General features: G+C 37.1%; 2 protein-coding genes across 2 annotated transcripts in view; both read left to right on the forward strand.

Moving 5' to 3' along the window:
• The window catches only part of LOC150083626 (uncharacterized), a 31,979-nt gene extending 21,798 nt beyond the window's left edge, over positions 1-10,181 (forward strand). The window contains exon 3 of the mRNA XM_090377393.1: positions 9,756-10,181. Coding sequence (XP_090233519.1) covers positions 9,756-9,896 — 141 coding nt within the window. The 3' untranslated portion in view covers positions 9,897-10,181. The remainder of the gene's footprint in view (positions 1-9,755) is intronic.
• A 1,255-nt stretch (positions 10,182-11,436) lies between these two features.
• LOC150083627 (semaphorin-5A-like) overlaps positions 11,437-18,747 on the forward strand; it is a 120,407-nt gene continuing 113,096 nt past the window's right edge. Inside the window, exons 1-2 of the mRNA XM_090378545.1 lie at positions 11,437-11,502; positions 17,938-17,997. Of these exons, the coding sequence (XP_090234671.1) occupies positions 11,437-11,502; positions 17,938-17,997 (126 nt within the window). The remainder of the gene's footprint in view (positions 11,503-17,937; positions 17,998-18,747) is intronic.

An 18,747-nucleotide genomic window follows, 5' to 3' on the forward strand; every position in this document is an offset into this window, starting at 1 on the left:
CACAAACCACATGGGTATATGTAATCAATTACAGGTGACCCTAATAAATAATTTGCTTTTTTTATTAGGAACATCAAAGTTTCCTTGAACAGTGATAGTAGATTACCAGCCTCCACGAGACAGAGATGGTAACCAGTAAGGCGCAAAGAGGCCGATCACTGAACACAAACAACACAACCCAAAATTGGATGTCAGGACATAAGGTCTAGTGTGCAGCAAATGACTGTAAAATTCAATTTAGGCAAAGAAAAATTTACTACTGAACTATGCAGGGTAGAGTTGAAGAATCTGGGATCTGGTAGTCGTGTGCCTATACCACGACGCGTACGGGCTGTAATTCGGCCAATAGGTGACCCTGCGACATATTGAATAAATATTTCTAATTTTCTGAGCTTTCTCATGTCATTTTTCGATAAATGACATTTTAGTGAAAGATTTCTTGAAGATCAATAAGAGAAAAAAAACTGAAGAACCAAATTTAAGCTGAGAAACTTCACTTTAAATTATGAATACGTGGTGCTTATAATTAAGACTGTTACATAACTGCCATATCTGAAAGTCAAAAGCGGATACAACGCTGTAACTTGGGTAGCTTCAAGATCATTAGGAAGGAAAAATGGCGTCACCACCAGCAATATTCCAGATCAACGGATAACTTCACTGTCATGTGGCAAGGAGAGAAACACTGACTCATAATTAAAGGGTAATAAGTAGTAATATTGCTAAGTATTTATTCCTGAATTTTAAAAGCTACTAAATTTGAAGAAATTATTTATTTCGATATCAGGAAAATGTCCCACCTTTGACAGCAATTAACTAGTAATGCGTACAAATAAAAAGTAATTGTACTAAAAAATAATAATAATAATACAACAAATAAATAGCTTTTATATCTTTTTTGTCTTTGATACATAAATGATTGAGTCTGCAAGTTAATTTATTCGAAAAGATTTTACTCAAGTTCATTTAAAAATTGAGATTAGTTTTTTTTTTTTAGTTTCATTCAACTCAAGGTTTTTTTGGGCAAATTGTTTTAAAACAACTTTCATAATAGCCGAGAATTGCCTCATCTACCCATGTGTTTGTCTGTAAATTGAACGTATTCTTTAGTTGGTTTGCATATTTTGCTGGACGAAAAACCCCGAGATCGATTAAATCATCCATAGAGTGAAAAAAGGCCATCAAAGTTCTTCACACCATTGACGGGATTCGAACCGCGCCTCTTCCAGCCGGTGTATGGAGGACTGTGATTTTAACCACACTACTGTATGCGCAGAGGAACATTGTGTGAAATGTAGGTAACACTATTTGAAGAACAACATGACCGTGAACGAAATTAAAAGGCGGAACATTCTCATTTTTTAAATAAAGAATGGTCACTGTTTCTTCCTTGCCCTAAAATTGTGTTCTAAAATCTTAACGAAAGTATCTGCAAGGGTTCCTGTCATTGAATAAATCAGTGATTCGTTTAAGTCGATTTAAAGAGCATTGTAAAGTTTTAAAACGGTTTTCGGGATCTTCCTATTGATTCACTTAAGGCATGAAACCTAACTTTTAAAGTTAGCAGCTTCGAAGTCTATGAGTCATTTGACACAATGTCATCGACTTTGGAGGCAGCAAGGATTTTAGAAATGAGCTTGGTTAGATACTAATACTTTGTAAAATTATGATCATACGTATAGTATCGCCATAGTATGATTTCTCAAGCACTGAAAAGAAGATTGCTTTGAAGATAGTGAGCGAGTTTTGTGAACTACTATTTAGCTACCACATCATCTAATATTAGTGTAAGTGTAAGTGTGTGTTGTTGTCTTACGGCACCAGGGGTTTCCCCCATCTCCGCGTTGCTTTCATTGTGGTGAACCAGTTCACTGGGAAATGCCAGAGATTTAAAAGTGTGTGGGAATTGTTCATGTGTTGTGTTCTGTACCGTTGTTCATCTGGTCATTTAGCCGTTGGACCCCTATTGAGGCCCAACGTTGTCCCACTTACGCCCCGTGGAGGCAGACCAGGAACCCAGTAGCTGTAGATTCACTCTGGCAGGTCCTGCCGCTTAATTTCCTGGGATTTCGGCGGCTAGGACCTTAAAAAAAAAAAAAAAATAAAATAAAAATAAAATAAAATAAAAAAATAAAATAAAAATAAATAAAAAAAAAAAAAAATAATAAAAATAAATATATAAGTAAATAAAAAATCTGCGCTGGGGTAATGTCGCTTTGGTTTGCTAGGCCGAGTTTTGGGCGTAAGGTAATTTTATCATATTTAGTTTTTGACGTGTGGGGCTTTCGCTATGATGAAGGTAGAGAGGGGAGGGAGACCGAAGATTGGGGGGAAAAGACAGAAATATGGGGCCAATAGAGTAGATAGCCCCAGTTTTCAGTGGGGCATGCCCATGCCCCACCAGAGTAGAAGTTTGGGGGTGGAGGAGAAGGAACAAAAAATGTCCCCTCCCCCCAAGGAAGTGGGAATAATAGGTGAAGAGGGCGAGGGTGTCCTCTTCAGATCGCCATCAAGCTGTTTGCAACTGTGCTGCGTTTAGTCTGTTCTCTACTGTCTGTGCTGCATTCCCCCGTCCTTGCTTTTCTCTTCCGTGTGATCAGCACTCTTCTTTTCCAAGTACTGGTCCTCTGCAAGGTTTCAGTTTTTTTGTCACATTTGGCGCCGATTTTTGTCAATCTCTGTGTACGTTGCTGTAGATAGCTATTAGTGTTTTTCTCCTGGTGAATAAGTCTTGCGCATACTGGGAGAGTGCCCTATATTCATCCTCAGTGTCCAGGAAGTGGTGCTCCAGTCCTTTTGGGAAGTATCTTAACCTTGTTATTAGTAGCCCTCTGAGGTCTTCATAGTGTTGACAATCATAGACTATGTGGCTCCAGCTTTCACTTTCTCCACATATGCAGTTGGGGTCCTCAACGAGTCGGAAGCCAAACAGCTTCTCCTTGTAGGGTCCGTGTCCGGTTAATAGTGTTGTCATATGGTACCCTGGGAAGTACCACGGTGGCTGCTTTGGGTATATTTTCTGGAGGTCTGGTAGAAATCTTTTTGTTACTTCGCCTTTTGTAGTCTCTGTCCATCTTCTCTGCCAAAGATCTAGGAGGTGGGTCTGTAGCCTATTTTTTTCGTGTTTTAGGTTGCCCGCCGGGTCAGTCGTGTATCCTTGGTGGGTAGCGGCCACTCCCTGGCCAGCAAAAACAGTAGCCCGGCCTGAACTGCCTCCAGGTCCAGAGGGAGCGCTCCAGCAAGTACCTGCAATGCTGGGGTACTTACCGTGCTGCAGGCGCGCGTTGTTGATAGCAGTATGGTCCTTTGGGTCATTTCTAGTGTTCTTTTGTTGACTACCAGTGTCGTTTTTGGATACCAAACCGCTGCTGCATAGGTGATTGCAGGCAGGAAGGTTGTTTTATAGTAAAGCATCAGTGCTTTTTTCTTGAGTCCCCAATCTTTCCTTGTGATTCTGGTTACCAGTCCAGAGTATCCTCTGATTTTTCTTCTGATGTATTTCAGATGCGGCTGGAACGTCATGTTTTTATCTAGGATAACGCCCAGATACTTCAGTTGGCTCACAAATTTGATTGTTACATTGTTTATTTTAATTTGCGGGGGTCGTCGTAGTTGCAGAGTCCCCTTTAGCAGGATCGATGAGGTCTTGTCTGACGATATTTTCAGCTGGTTCTTTGATGCCCATTGCTGCAGCCGCTGCAGTGCCTGATTTGCCAGCGTCTCCAATTGGGCCCTGGAGTCCGCCTCTACCGTCAATGTCAAGTCGTCCGCGAAGGCGTGTACTGCCACAGAACCCAGGTCCGTAGTCAGGAATTCATCGAGGACCATTGTCCACAGAAGCGGCCCAAGCACCGATCCCTGCGGACATCCTCTGTGCACCTCTCTTGTTATTTTTTGATAGTGTACATTGATTTCCACTCTTCTTTGTGTTAAATAGCTTTCGATTACTTTGTAGAGGTTAAGAGGCACCTCAGCCTCCCTCAACCTTGCCAGGACGCTTGGCCACCAAAGTGAATCAAACGCCCCAGCAAAGTCAACAGAGATGAGCAGCAGATACTTTCGTCTACAATCCTGGAAAATCCTTAGCAAGTTTCCCAGTGCGTCCACGGTTGAGGATCCTGGTCTGAAGCCATACTGATTTCTGGCATGTAGGCCTGCCGCTTCATAGTGTTTTATAACTCTCACATGGAGTAATCTTTCAAACAATTTGCTTGCCACTGGGAGCAGTGCGATGGGTCGATATGAATCCGGAAATTCTGGATTTTTGGTAGGATTTTTCAGTATTAGTTTTAAATTTGCTGTTTTCCATGCAGTTGGGAAATGTCCTGTTTCCAAGCATCTATTGTATAGTGTTAGGAGTAGGTGCGGATTGTATTCCACGGTTTTCTTCAGTATTTCAGGCTCAATAAGATCGAGGCCCGGGCATTTTCTATTTCTGACCCTACTAGCGGCCACGCTGAGTTCATCCAGGGTGAAGGGAGGCTCAATCGCCTGGTTTCTGTAGTTATCGTTTCTGTAGCATGTCTGTTTCTGACCTGGCATAGTTAACATATTTGGTTTTTGATATATTCTGTCGAGTATGTTATTCATCGACTGCTCCCAGGTTGTGGTGAGATCTCCCTGCCGAGTCCTAGTGGTAGAAATCACCTCCCCCCTAGGCAGTCTATTGGTTGTTACTTTGTAGACAATGCCCCAGGGGTCATTGTTCCCTGCTGTGGAGACCAAGGACTCCCAAGAGCGTCTTTTACTTGTCTTTATGGCGTCAGTGTACCGGTTTCTTATTTGTCTATATATTTGCCTCAGGGCTTCAACCTCATTTGCTGGCCATGTTCTTCGGGCCCTCTGGAAGTCCTTCCTACTCTTGTTCATTTGTCGCCGGAGCATGGCAATGTCCCGGGTCCACCAGGGGACTGCGCCCAGTCGGGGTTGTTTCTTCCTGATAGTTTGGTTGCTGATATCTATCATCAATTTAGTAATTGCCTTCTGCAGTTCGTTCGGATTATTCTGTGGATCTAGGGACGGAGGTTTGTTGTTAACCGCTGTAGTTAGTAGCTCTTTGTATTGGGGCCAATCTGCCTTGGCAACTGCGTATCTGTGGGGTGTTTGTATATTTGTTGTTGTTCTTGGCAGCGTTCTTGTTACTTTGCAGGTGATGACTCGATGGTCCGAGGTGGTCCAAGCGTCTTCCACCCTCCAGTCGGTCACGTGGTTCGCCAGGTTCCTAGTTGCTAGAGTGATATCGATGGTGGCCTCCCAGAGGGTGTTGCAGAATGTTGGCAGATGGTGCGGTTGGTTCAGTACAACAAATTGTGATCCTATCAGATAGTTTTCGAGTTGCTGCCCATTTGTTGTTCCTCTTCTGTCGGCAGTAACGCTGTGCCATAGTGGAGAGCGACAGTTTACATCCGCTCCTATAATTATTTTTTCATTCGGCAGAGTGTTTTGGAGACGGCGCAGGTAGTTGATTGTGGTCTCAATTTCCTGTCCTGGCCTGCTGTAAAGGGCCACTACATATAGGGAGCCTAGTGCTGTAATGAGCTGGGCACAGGCAGCCCAGGTCGTGCACAGTCTAATATTCAAGTCCTGAGATGGCCTCAGATATGGCGAAGGATCTGACAACTATATCATTGAATCATGCAATATACACCTTAAAAAAGGGCCGCCGTAGCCTAGTGGTCAGGCACGCGGGTGCATAAGTACACGTGCCTTGAGTGACCGGGGTTCAAGCCCGTGACTACTGAATACGGCGCTGTTTCTTTTATTCTGTCTATCTTGTGAACTCCTCTGACCGTTTGGTCGTCCCGGAGTATAAACAGAAAATTTTAACTGTATGTACCCTGATTTTTCTTTCGTTCAATTGTATGGGTCCATGTCAGGCCTAAATATTTGTTTCTTCGTGTTGAGTTTGAATGCCATCAACTGGTGCAAAAGCGAACTGTTATTTATAACATGGTTTGATTCTCAAAGTATTGATTTTTCAGAAAGGATTTGAATTGCTTGATTAGGCAGAATTTTATTTTTGTTTCAGGTACGACCAATTTTGTTTTTGTTTCTTATGCAATAAATTGTATTTTATTATTATTATTATTATTATTATTATTATTAGCCATATGGTGCAAGGAAGCCTGAGGCTTATGCTGCACCAGGAAAAAAAAAATTCCCAAGTTACCCTGAGAGAGAGAGAGAGAGAGAGAGAGAGAGAGAGAGAGAGAGAGAGAGAGAGAGAGAGTCAAAAGTAGAAGGGAATCACCAAGAAAGAGAAGAATGGTGATATCCAGCTCAGGACCCTAGGTGTGCCAAGCCCATACTCACCAGATGTCAGCCCCCGGGGTTAAATTAACTATTTTAAGTTTTATTTTTACAAGGTTTTATTTTTACTTCATTTATTATAAGCGACTTACGCAGTTTTCCAAATAGGTAATCAGTATAATGATTATTCCGTGATTTATTCCGTAATTCGCGGATTAACTATTCAACTTGTGTGCCGCTTCCATTGGACTTTTCTATGACCTTTCTGCTTCGACGAATAAGGGGCCTATCTGATAAACCTCTTCTTTTTTGTATCCATATAATAAAAGAACTCTTTGTCTCCATTTTTAGCTTTCTTTGTTATAGATTTCTCGTATTCAGCTATCGCCCTCTCTAGCTCACTCTGTGGTATTGTGACATAAACGTTTATAATACTCATATAAATCAATGTCTCGCGATAGCGCGTAACTGTCCCATGGGTTTTTATTTTGCTCAATTAAAACCTTAACCTCTCTTATCACCCACTTCAAACATCTTTTTCTTTTTTGCAGAACTACACTGGAAAAAATAAATGCATTTGTAGGTTCCAAGATAAATCCCTTGAATATTTCCCATAATGAACTCGTATCCAACAAAATAGAGCTCTCTCTCTCTCTCTCTCTCTCTCTCTCTCTCTCTCTCTCTCTCTCTCTCTCTCGTTCACAGAGCACAGTCCCCTCTCATGAAACTGAAGCCCTTATCTTTTCTTTTGACTAGAGAAATCTTTTTAGACTGTCCATTTCATGATATTGCGTTATTACCTGCTATTTGTTCCTGCACTTTTAAATTTTAAATGTAGTTTGGATCCTCATTGAGAATTAAGGATCCAAACTGCATCTAAAAATCGAGGGTATTAGAGTTGATCGTACTTTCTTTAACATGTTGAAATAAATAATCACCCGGCTGACCAAAATTTTTTTCCTTCCATGGCATAGTGTCAGTCTACGACTGATAGTTATAAGAAACAGGTTGAAGTCGTCCATAAGAAGTCAATTAGTGTTGGCTGCCCATTCAAGATGCATACATAGGGTTTTGTTCTATTCTTCAAAATCGTTTGATCTGTAACATACTCTGACTATCATTTCTCCTTTACCGTAAGTCATTTGGCGCCACAAAGAAACAGCATCCATCTTGATCGGATTATAGGCACAGTCTGATCGCTTTAAGAGAGCTTTTGATAAGAATCGTGACTTCCCATCTCCTTAGATTCTTTCCGTCTCTCCTGAACATGATGCATTTATTCACTCTAATGAAATCTCCATCTCCTATCTCTGGATGACATCATTTCGCTGTTAGTCCTATTATATCTGCTTAATCAAAAGCTCAAATTCGTTTAATTTATTCATAATACTCCTGTAATAGTTATTACTATATATAGATAAAATTAAATTTTGTGTCCTTTGGGTTTTCACACCAAACGCATCCCGTTAAAGGTACTTAAACACGTTCCTGGTGATATATGACTGCTAGTGGTGTTAAAATTTCTTCGATGTTTCTTTCCGTGCATAAAGTAATAACAGGTCGGTGAAAGCACGCATAAGAAGGGTGCAAGTGTGACTTTGACCCCTCTCATGAAACTGAAGCCCTCATCTTTTCTTTTGACCAGAGAAATCTTTTTAGACTGTCCATTTCATGATATTGCGTCTATATTACACCTGACGCATCCCCTTAAAGTTACTTAAACACAATTTTTCTGGTGATATATGACTGCTGGTGGTTTTAAAATTTCTTAAATGTTTCTTTCCATGCATAAAGTAATAAAAGGTCGGTGAAATGAGCCCATCAGCTTTTGCGCAATTCCAACGACTCCCTTTGTTTCCGGAATTAGCACTTTCCTTGAGCCCTTAGGCTTAAGATGTACTTGATGATACTAGCAAAAATTCATGCACCTTCCCTATCCAATAAATTGCATCTTCACAAAAAAAAGTTTCTTCTATTAATTAGGGTAGGCAACAATGAGATAAATTTTCTTAAGTCTAGAGTTAATCCACAATGCTTTCATAATACTGTATATCTTCTCCTAACATGTCTGGGCAGAACCACAGAGACAGGAATATTTTGTCCCTTCTCGAAATATTTTTCCAGAATGACCATATACTATTTGGCCAAGTCATACGTTTATTTGTTTTAAGATATTAGTGCCCACACAGATGCCATACATCCTGTAATACCTGAAAAACTGAAAGCTGATTCGTCATAACATCAATTTTCGCGCCTGGAAAACAAGTAAGACTACTTCCTGTGGAAACAGAGAAATCTATACTGAAAAATCCAGTTCTGGGGCCAGACTCGGGAGAAATCGCCTCATATAATGAGACACTTGGGTCTTTGTCCAGCTCCATATTCAAATTTTCTCTAGGGTTGAAATTCATTTTCTCAGGAACTCATTCTTGCCTAATCGTACACCAGATTTTAATTTAAGGTCATCGCAGTCCCTGTCCACAGCACACAGAAAAGAATCATCATCATCAGCTAGAGAAAATTATGTTTACATGTTGCCAAAAGTGCAAGGAAAAAGGCTGTAACTCACAAGTGAATTGTCAGTGACAATTCCTCCCATCAGTCATGATCATGACCTCCTGTAACACGTTATGCCTACTTTTTCCTGTTAAAATCATATTAAATGAACATTAATTTGCATTTTTAAATACTTAGCTAAATGCAAAAATTAGCTAATCTACATGATTATCTTATTATAATATATAATTAATTAGCATCACAGCACAGTTCGTATATTTGCAATGCTTTCTTTACATAATTTAAACCTGCTTACAAAGGATTTAAATGAATTATTGCAGGCTCAACTCTTAAATGTTGGCGGTTTTCTTTAAATAAATACTTGTTTTGTTTTTTTTTTTTTAGTTGTTGGCACATCGGCTTCTGTGGCCATAATGCACCTTCCAAAGTTTTTGCACTACTCTGATCCAAGCCCGAGGATAAATACTTGTTCTTACTAAAGAAAATTCTTGCTTATGTGCTGCAGTCCGGAATTTAAGAGGATCCTGAAAATTTTGGTTAAGAGATTACGGTCAGAGGAGTCCACAAGATAGAGAGAATACAAGAAACAGCACCGTATTCAGAAGTCACGGGCTTGAACCCGGGTCACTCAAGGTATGTGTACTTATGCACCCGCACGCATGACCACTCGGCTACGGCGACCTGGACTAAACAAAATATCCAATGTCCGTTGTACTTTGGTTTTATAAACGCCTAACTTCAAATGATAATCTAATTACTGCCACAAAACTTGCCGTGGATCCTACAAATCATGGGAATTAGTCTTAGTTGTCTAGGCCTAAATTCGGCTCCGGATACTCCCGAGTGATCGAAGTAATACTAAACTTTGCTTTAGTTTTGAAATTTATTCTTCCTAAAAATTGTAAGGTTTTATGAGGAAATGAAACAAATAAAAAATTGAAAGTGAGTTTAAAGATTTTTAAGGACTTTTTCTCATATTCTTTTTGCAGGTTAAAGTCTGGTTCCAGAACCGACGAATGAAATGGAAGAGGATGAAAGGTGCTCAACCAAGTGGAAAAAATAAAACGAATCAGAAAAATTCTACGTGCAACAGAATATCAAGAAATGATGGCATATGCAGATCATCCTGAGATTATCAAATTCGGCTCGGAAATTGTATGTATTGAAAGATGGTGAAAATGCATGAAAAGGGACTTTGCTGATTTGAAGGAAATGTGTAATATTTTTAACGCAATACTCTCGCAAATGAAAGGACGTTAGTGATACTTCGTTCAAATTAATTTTTCAATCAATGGATTTACTGAACCAGAAACTGAAAGATTTCTAAATTAAAATAAACAGAAAAACTTGTTATTTAGTAAATACTCTTTCACACTCGGGCTCACTAATTTAAATTTACAGTTAATTTAGCTACAAACTCTCCACCTATGTAGCCTCTTCTCCTCTAAAATACTTTCAGTTGTTTTTCAATAGGTTCAAATGAGTTATCACATTATTTCCATCTGTTGTGGAAGCGCATGTACCCAGAAAGCCTTATGAGCAAAATCAATATATCTGTAATCAATATTTGATAAATATTTCATCAATAAATCTTTAAATAAAATTCTAGTTAGAGTTCTGTATGCAGTATAAAATGTAGTTTAAATAAAAAAAATATGGATTAATCGATCAGCTAATATAGATAGAGAAAATTACCTGGAATATCTGAAATGTTTATGACCATCTTCAAAATTATCACTAATAGTTGCTCTCAAATTAGTTTCGTATTTGGAAACTACCGTCCAAAGAGTAAGCTAGTTTGGGTCACGCAAGCTCAGGAACGCGGACCTCTTTTGATTTTTTATTTATCGGCAGATCCGATAATTAAAATATCATTTTGTTTCACTCTTCTCATTAAAAAAAAAAAAAAAAAAAAAATGTAATGGACAAAAAAAAAAAATATTTCCAGCAAACTTCGAAATTTGGCTTCGATTTTGAAATGGTGTAATTTAAAATATACAGTTAGAAATCTCTCCATCTGTATACATTAGTATATCTTGGATTCCATAAACGCTAGTAAAAAAAAAAAAAAAAGTCTCAGAAATTTACCTCCCGGAATTACAACAACAGGTGCCTTTCTGTCATTTCGCGGATTCCCACAGAATTGTCTGCTGACTACAGTTTGTGTGCCACCGAGTTATATTAAAATATAATAAATAAATAAATTTTCTTTTTATACTCTGGGACAACCAAACGGTCAGAGGAGTTCACAGGATAGACAGATTACAAGAAACAGCACCGTATTCAATAGTCACGGTGCTTGAACCCCGGTCATTCAAGGCACGTGTACTTATGCACCCGCGCACCTGACCACTAGGCTACGGCGGCCTTTGATGGATGTACTACTGAGATACGAATATCTTTCTCAGCGTTAATTAATAAAATATAGTCAAAACGTCCAGTAAACGACCTAAAAGAGCTTGCCCTTTTAGTGTGTGACCAATTCATATCAGGGGCAACAAAGACGACAGCTACGTTGCCGATTACAACTATTGGACTTGTCAACTGACAAATCCTGTAAAGCATTCATGCCTAGGGTTTAGTTTCCTCCACCAAACAAATGGAGGAAACTAAATCACGATTTTACACCAACAGGATGAAAGAAGTGACCAACAATTTTACAGACATGCAATGTCCTTGATGGCAATGACAATGTTTTACTTTTTGAAGAAAGTAAAAATTCAGACCATGACACCGGTAAGGACGAGTATAGTAGTAACTATGAATTTTTGGCATTTACGACGAATAAAAGTTCGTTTTATATTGAAATTTTGTTCGCTTATGAATTTGTGTTTCAGATATATCCAATAAAACATTTTTTTCCCAAAATTTGCCTTCTAAAACGTGGATGAGTCCAGAAAATAAGGTATTTCCAATATATTCGCCTTTTAATTTTATGATGATTGTGTAATCCGATTAAGCTGTTTTAGGTCTAAAAACTCACAGAGAGAGAGAGAGAGAGAGAGAGAGAGAGAGAGAGAGAGAGAGAGAGAAGAAGTAACTACACTTCTTTATAGAGGATCTTTATAGAGGAACTTAAAAAAAAAATCATTTTCTTTATAGAAAGGACTATTTGACACTGGGACTAATTAAATCTTTTAAAAATAACTTTTTATTAATTTTTAACAACAGTTATATAACTAAAGTTACCGCTAAAAGTATAGGCCTAACCTTAATCTCAAAACAACGTTTTCTTTATTGTAGGAGTGGAATGAACCTTGTCCACTGTCCGCTCAAATTTTACATCAGAGAATATAATTACATTTATAATTGTTGTAACCATAACAACAAAACTGTTTTCATTGTGATTAAATTGACTAAGTGTGTATTTTTTTGTGCACTTCGCTTATTTATATTGCGGTTATAAAATTCCAGATGGCGCAGCATAATAAATCAAGAGACAGGATATATCCATAAGTCTCCTAATTAGAAATAAAAAAAAAAAAGTCACACTTTCCAAAAGGATTATATTATTTAAGAAACAATAATATTTGAAAATATTTGCATATTCCTAACTGACTAGAGAAAAGTTCCAAATATTCGTGTGCTATTTTATAAAGATCGTTTTGTTAGCAAAATGGATTTATAAACTTCATTACACCTACATTGTCGCCGCCTTGAGTTTTATAAATGAAATAAACGAGCCAGACGATCTTGTCAGAAAGAAACCTCCCGGATGTTGTGGTCATGTATCACGTGCACCGCTTGCATTCACACAGGAGCACGTGCTGCTCATATATTCAGGATGTCCGTTTCTAAACTTTACAGAGCACAAAAAAAGGAGAAAATAAAAATGCGCTTTGTAGAAGTTAAATGTATTGCCCCTCCAGCTGTGAAGGTCACTTCGAGAAAAGCATCTCTTACAGCATGAGTCATGCAGAAGTATAGTCAAAAAAAAGTTATCCTTCAAATTATAGAGGGTCGAATCCGGTTCCTTAAATATCCTTCAAAAAATAAAAATCCAGAACTACTTATGATGAAACACACGATAAATATACAATCTTTGTAGATTGTAAGGAGAGAGCAATATGCTTTAGCATAAATGTTTTCGAGGGCTTGTAAAGGACAAACAGCTAAAAATTACTGTACTGTACTTTGAAGTGTGGCTTACCTAAGTCTGGTGACAGTCTAAAAGCCGGTTGATTTTCTCCTTATTGGTACGTGATATTAGAGAAACAAAAATATAATTTTTTTTATTAACATGAAAAAGAAAAGTATATTTTTATTGCGCTAGTATTATTTAACGTTATGTAACAATCTAATATTACGTCTTTCACCGCTAGATGTGGCGGATAGATCATAAAACAAATTTGTCTTTAAATAAACATTATACATCTTTTTTAACAGTTACTGATATTTGAATGACACATATGTATGAATATTAATGAGATAAACATATGGCATTCTTACTCCACAACTGCAGCTGTAGGGAGAAAAATGATTCTGCTTCCTTTCTTAGCTATCTCCTACGTCACCCCCCACCCATTCTGTGTGACTAATCCTAATACGGGTGAAGTGTCCTTTGTCCGTATAACGTGTGTGTTCACTGTCCAATTTGCATGTTGTACGGGCGGAAGAACCCAGAATAACCCACCGGGGAAACCTCTGCTCTCTCTCTCTCTCTCTCTCTCTCTCTCTCTCTCTCTCTCTCTCTCTCTCTCTCTCTCTCTCTCTCTCCACCTGAAATCGCTTAACTACAACCCCGACTGAAGATGCCTAAAGAATTCCTCCAGTCGCAAATGGGACTTGAATGCAGACCTCTACAAACGAGTGACAAGTGACGAAACACTGTACCGTCACAGAGGACTAGAACAAACTGACATGGAGGGAAGACAAATATACTTAAATTTTCAGATTAATGCAAATAGATGCACGTCATCTTTTAAAGGAAATTAATTGAAATATTCTGTTTCTCTTTATCGCAACGTCTTGGAAATACTAACTGCTTCTTTCAATCAGACGTCAAAGATGGTTTAATGTCCTCTGTTCCAACGGATATCTAATAACTAAAAATAGCAAAAACAACAAATGTCTTTATTAATCTACTGCTACCGAAGTTAAGCCTATGATTTGGCACATAGGGTCTTGTAGATGTCCATTTAAAGGAACTTGAGGAACAGAGGTTCAAAGAACGTAGATATCATAAAAAGTATCAAAACAATATGCCATTTATCTTGAACCACTCCGAAGTAGCCTTAACATCAGAAAAGAACACAGTTTTGGAATCTGATAAAGTACACCTACAAAACAAGAATCCATCCATCTACCTAAAAAATGAAAACCCACTTCTAGATAGCAAAGGAAATCCCAACTCTCACAGATGAGCTGATTTCTTCGATCTTTCGATTATAATAGCGATAGTATTTTTCTAGATTTTTAATAATTTAGTTAAGTTAAAATCCGCTTTATTTTCTGGAAGCAATGAGTGCCTGTTTCGTTCATAATACTCTTCACATTCCCATCCCCCTATCCACAGAGCATGGGAAACCATAAATTTCTTTAAGCAGAAGCAAAGATATTTGCAGGATGGAGACACCTGTGAAGACCTGTCTTTGCCCATTCTACAGCCTAATAAAGATGTATCAAATAATCTAATAGTAATTTCTGAAATGTCTAAAATTCAACTAGTAAAGCGCTGCCCTTTGTGACGTGTATATTTTGGAATGGTCTTCGTGGTAGCATAGTGGTTAAAATCACTGTCCTCCCCACGAAAAGCCTGGAAGAAAAAGGCAAGATTCGAATTCCGTCAATGACGCGAGGAACTTCTATCGGCTTTTTTCTTTACTCCGTAGCTGAGTTAAACGGTCTCAGGCGAGAACATCAAGGCTTTTTCACAAGGAAACACATGGTATTGTGGGCTGAAAGAGAGTCCTACCGTCGCTTTCATATTGCTCTTTATTAGTAATGATTTGAAATATAATTAACATACGGGATGGGATGAGCGGAAGTTTTTTTTTTGTTAAATGAAATAAAGTTGCGTTTTATGATTCATTGTATTCAAAACTCAGTTGGTTGGTTGTTGTAGGGTTTTAGGTGCATCTGCAATTTAGGCCATACTTGCCGCATATAATATTTTTGTATATGTTCTGTGGACGATTTGCTGTTTGCTGGACGAAAAACGCAAGTTTCCGGGGCCATGGTATCCTTACCTGAAACCGACTAACTCAACCACGTTGTGAAAAAGACCAATAAAAATTCTTCTCGTCATTGACAGGTCTTTTCCATCCGGTGTGGGAAGAACGATGATTATACCAACTGTGCTACCCATGAGGGCTCAAAACTCAGTCTCTTTAAAGAAAATCGGTGAGAGGGTTAAACTCGTCGTTAATAAACCATAATTTTTTACTTAACTTAAGTAAATTCTCTTTATGATATTTTATGATAAATTATGACAAGATTCAGAGGTACCCTTTATAAAAATGTCATCGAAAATGGTACAGTTTTCAAAAATAACAGAACATCTTATATTTTTTAAATTAAATGTTCTTTCTGTTAAAAATTTGACTTTAACAGAAGGAATTAAAACTAAATTTTTTGTTCTTTTTGTTAAAGCGAACGTGATATTCCTCTAGAGAGAAAAGAATCATAGTTAACATTCCAATATAATTTAACTCTAGAGAGAACGTCGTCGTCGTTGTTGTTGTTGTTGTTGTCATAAGGTCTTAGACGCATCAACGACTAAAACAATATTACGGCGCATATTAGTTGAGGCATATGATGCAAGAAAGCAAGCTTTTACAGTATCAGCCAAAAAAAAAAAAAAAAACCCAACTGTTTGTCTAATATTTAGAGTGACCAAATGGGTGAAATGGGAAATAAAATTTCTGTTTGTATTCCGATGGTTGGTTGGGTTTTATTGGCGCATTAGCAACTAAGGCTATAATGCGCCAATTGTATTCCGAGAAGACCACATAAGGTCAGAGGAGTTCAAATGATAGAGAGAATACAAGAATATTATACTGTATATTGATTATTTGGCTATGGATTGATTGTTCTGTGATCGATTTGACTGTTTTTTGGATGAAAAATTCGACTTTCTGGGGGGAAAAACATGCTATCCTCTCCTGAACCGACTAACTCAACCTCGTTGCAAAACCGACCCATAAAAATTCTTCCCAGCATTGACGGGATTCGGACTCAGGTATTTTCCAATCAGTGTGGGGAGGACAAGAGAGAAGGAGAAAAAAGATGATCATATTTAGGCTTGTTGCAATTATTATGCGTGCGGGACGAAAAAACGGATGCACTATCACGACAATAATAATTTCTTCCTAATTTAGGAACAGTTTCTTCCTAAATTCGTCAATGACGGAATTAGGAAGAAACTGTTCGAAATCGTGGCACGGTAGTTGTAAATGATTTCATCTGGAACATGAATAAGTTAAAACCATCATAAAATGATATTAGTGTTACCGATATGGAGGATGAAGTGGCATACAATAAAAAAAAAAAATAAATAAAAATTGAAAATGACAGATGTATGTTAATGAAAATATTAACATACATCACAGTTAAATAATATGATATTACACTAATCAAACTACTTTATTTTGAGAATATCTATGCGATTGCGAATATTTACCAAACTTATGAAGAAAAATATGGCGATCACAAAATTAAAGTGAAAAGATAAAACAAACAGAATATACACGGACTCAACTTAGAATAATGAAAAGCTAAATCTGAGATAGAGATTGTTGTGATTGGCTTACATTTAGCAGAATAACTACATTAACTGAAATTCTGTTTCTCTTAATTTAATTTAATTTATCTTAATTATCTTTTAATTTAATTTAATGATAATCAATTAATTAATAATTTTGCATGTTGGCCAAATGAATCCTTCAGCCCAGCCAAGACAGTGAGGAAAGAATGTCATATTAGGGCCAATCCAAAATTATCTCATCTACCCGTGTGTATTGTGTCTGTAAATTGCATGTGTTCTTTGGCCAGTTTACCTGCTTTTCTGGTAGAAAAACAGGAATTTCCGCAGAAGAAAACCTTATGTTCTCACACGAGACTGACTGACTAACTAAGCCAAGGAGTGCAAAAAAAACCCCATTTTCTTCCTAATTCCGTCATTGACGACGGAATTAGGAAAAAACTGTTCGAAATTATAGCACTGTTCTCAGTTTATTTCATCATAATATACTAGACCTCACGACTTTTTTTAGATCAAGCTAACCAGGCAAGCTATAGGTTTAGAATTTTGCCAGAACATTTTTTCCCGTCATTCGAGAATTTTTTAGCTGAAAAATAAAATTTTAAACCAGTTTAAAATTTTAAATCTCTACTAATAAAATAATAATCACATTACACAGATGGATGGGGTAAAAATTGAATTTTAATCTGTGCTTAGAACGATAGATTAATAGTGACAGCATTCAACAATTAATTTAACTTATTCATCTACAAGAATAAGTAAATTATAGCTATTGTATTATATAATTGAAGAAATATACGGTTGTATATCTGTTTATTTTTATGAATCACTACACAGCAGCTCTTTCACCCCATTAGCCATTTTCACATCTAAAATAACTGTAAGCGTATAAATTATATTTAAGAATCCAGTTTGTTTCACTTTATTTAATTTATAGACAGTGTAAAATAAATAAAATATAGAATAAAAATATAGAGGGCGAACATCTCTCCAGACGTCTCGTTGATCACAACGCCATTACGTTTTGTGTTAAAAGAAAGTGAGACGATATTTTTTTCAGAAAAAAAGTTAATATATTACTCTTATTTTATTTAAACTAAAAGTAATTTCAGAAGAAAGAGAGATATGAATTATAGTAAGGTAATATTTCATAATTATTTTTTGAATAATTTTCAGTAGCACTTTTAAGATTTTGGTCGTTTAAAGGTAGATTTAATTTACTGGTGTAGCCTCTGTGTTAAGTGTACCTCCTGATTTCCTCCTCCTTCGCTGGATTTTAAGCCCTCAGACGCAGCAGGAGTTATCACCTCCTGCGAGCGAACGTCACCGTGCTCCTTGCGTTCTATTATAGTTCATAGTTCAGAACAGCGTCGACTTCTAAACTCGTAGGATTTTGCAGATCTAAAATATGACACATCTATTGTGGAGCATAACAACAGTTTATCTAAATATTTTATATCTCTGTGCAGTTTGAGAAACCGCTGAATACAAATAATATTTTTTGTTCTCACAGGAATCTTAAGAGAAAGGTAAGTAGTTTCCTGAAAGAAAAAAAAAAAGAAATTATGCCTGAAATCTTGTTTTCTAAAATAAAGAACATAAATACATTTAATATAAAAAAATGGCGGTAAGTCTTCTGTTTTTTTTTTGGCATCCTTTAATACTGAACCATAATTAAGAGGTTAACAATTGTTATTTTTTGCAGTTTATTTATTTATTTATTTAAATGTCAACTTTGCAGAAAAAGATTCAAATTGAGGAAGAAGAAATGTATATTATATTGTACCAAAATATAGTATATTGGTGTATACTATGTACTGTATTTGATATTAAAAACAAAGTAACGGTTAAAATCAATATTTAAAAACTTTTAGCATAGATTTATTAAAATTGCCAAATAAATCCAGTTTTAATTGACTGCATAAGCTTATAATTCTATTGATAAATTGATAATATAAACAGTTAGAATTTGCGTTGAGTGGTTTGAAGGGTTCAGTTTTTCTGTTTAATTTAGAAGCAATTAATGTTAAATAGCAGTAAAGCATTACTGTCGTAATATGCATTGATTAGAAGATATTAAGATCTAGAAGTTCCCTTCGTTAAACAATGCTAATCAAAGCAAAGACAGGGCCGGCGGAACACGGTAGGCCTGATAAGCAGGGCATAGGGAGTAAGGTCTGGGGGCTCCGAAATTCAAAATTTTTATTATAATAATATTTAATAAAAGTATTTCAAAGGCAGCAAATACATTTCGGTTAGGGGCTCCAAAAACCCTAGGG

The sequence above is a fragment of the Mastigoproctus giganteus genome, chromosome 7, assembly GCF_048544385.1.
Source record: "Mastigoproctus giganteus isolate SK-2022 chromosome 7, ASM4854438v1, whole genome shotgun sequence".
Taxonomy (NCBI): domain Eukaryota; kingdom Metazoa; phylum Arthropoda; class Arachnida; order Uropygi; family Thelyphonidae; genus Mastigoproctus; species Mastigoproctus giganteus.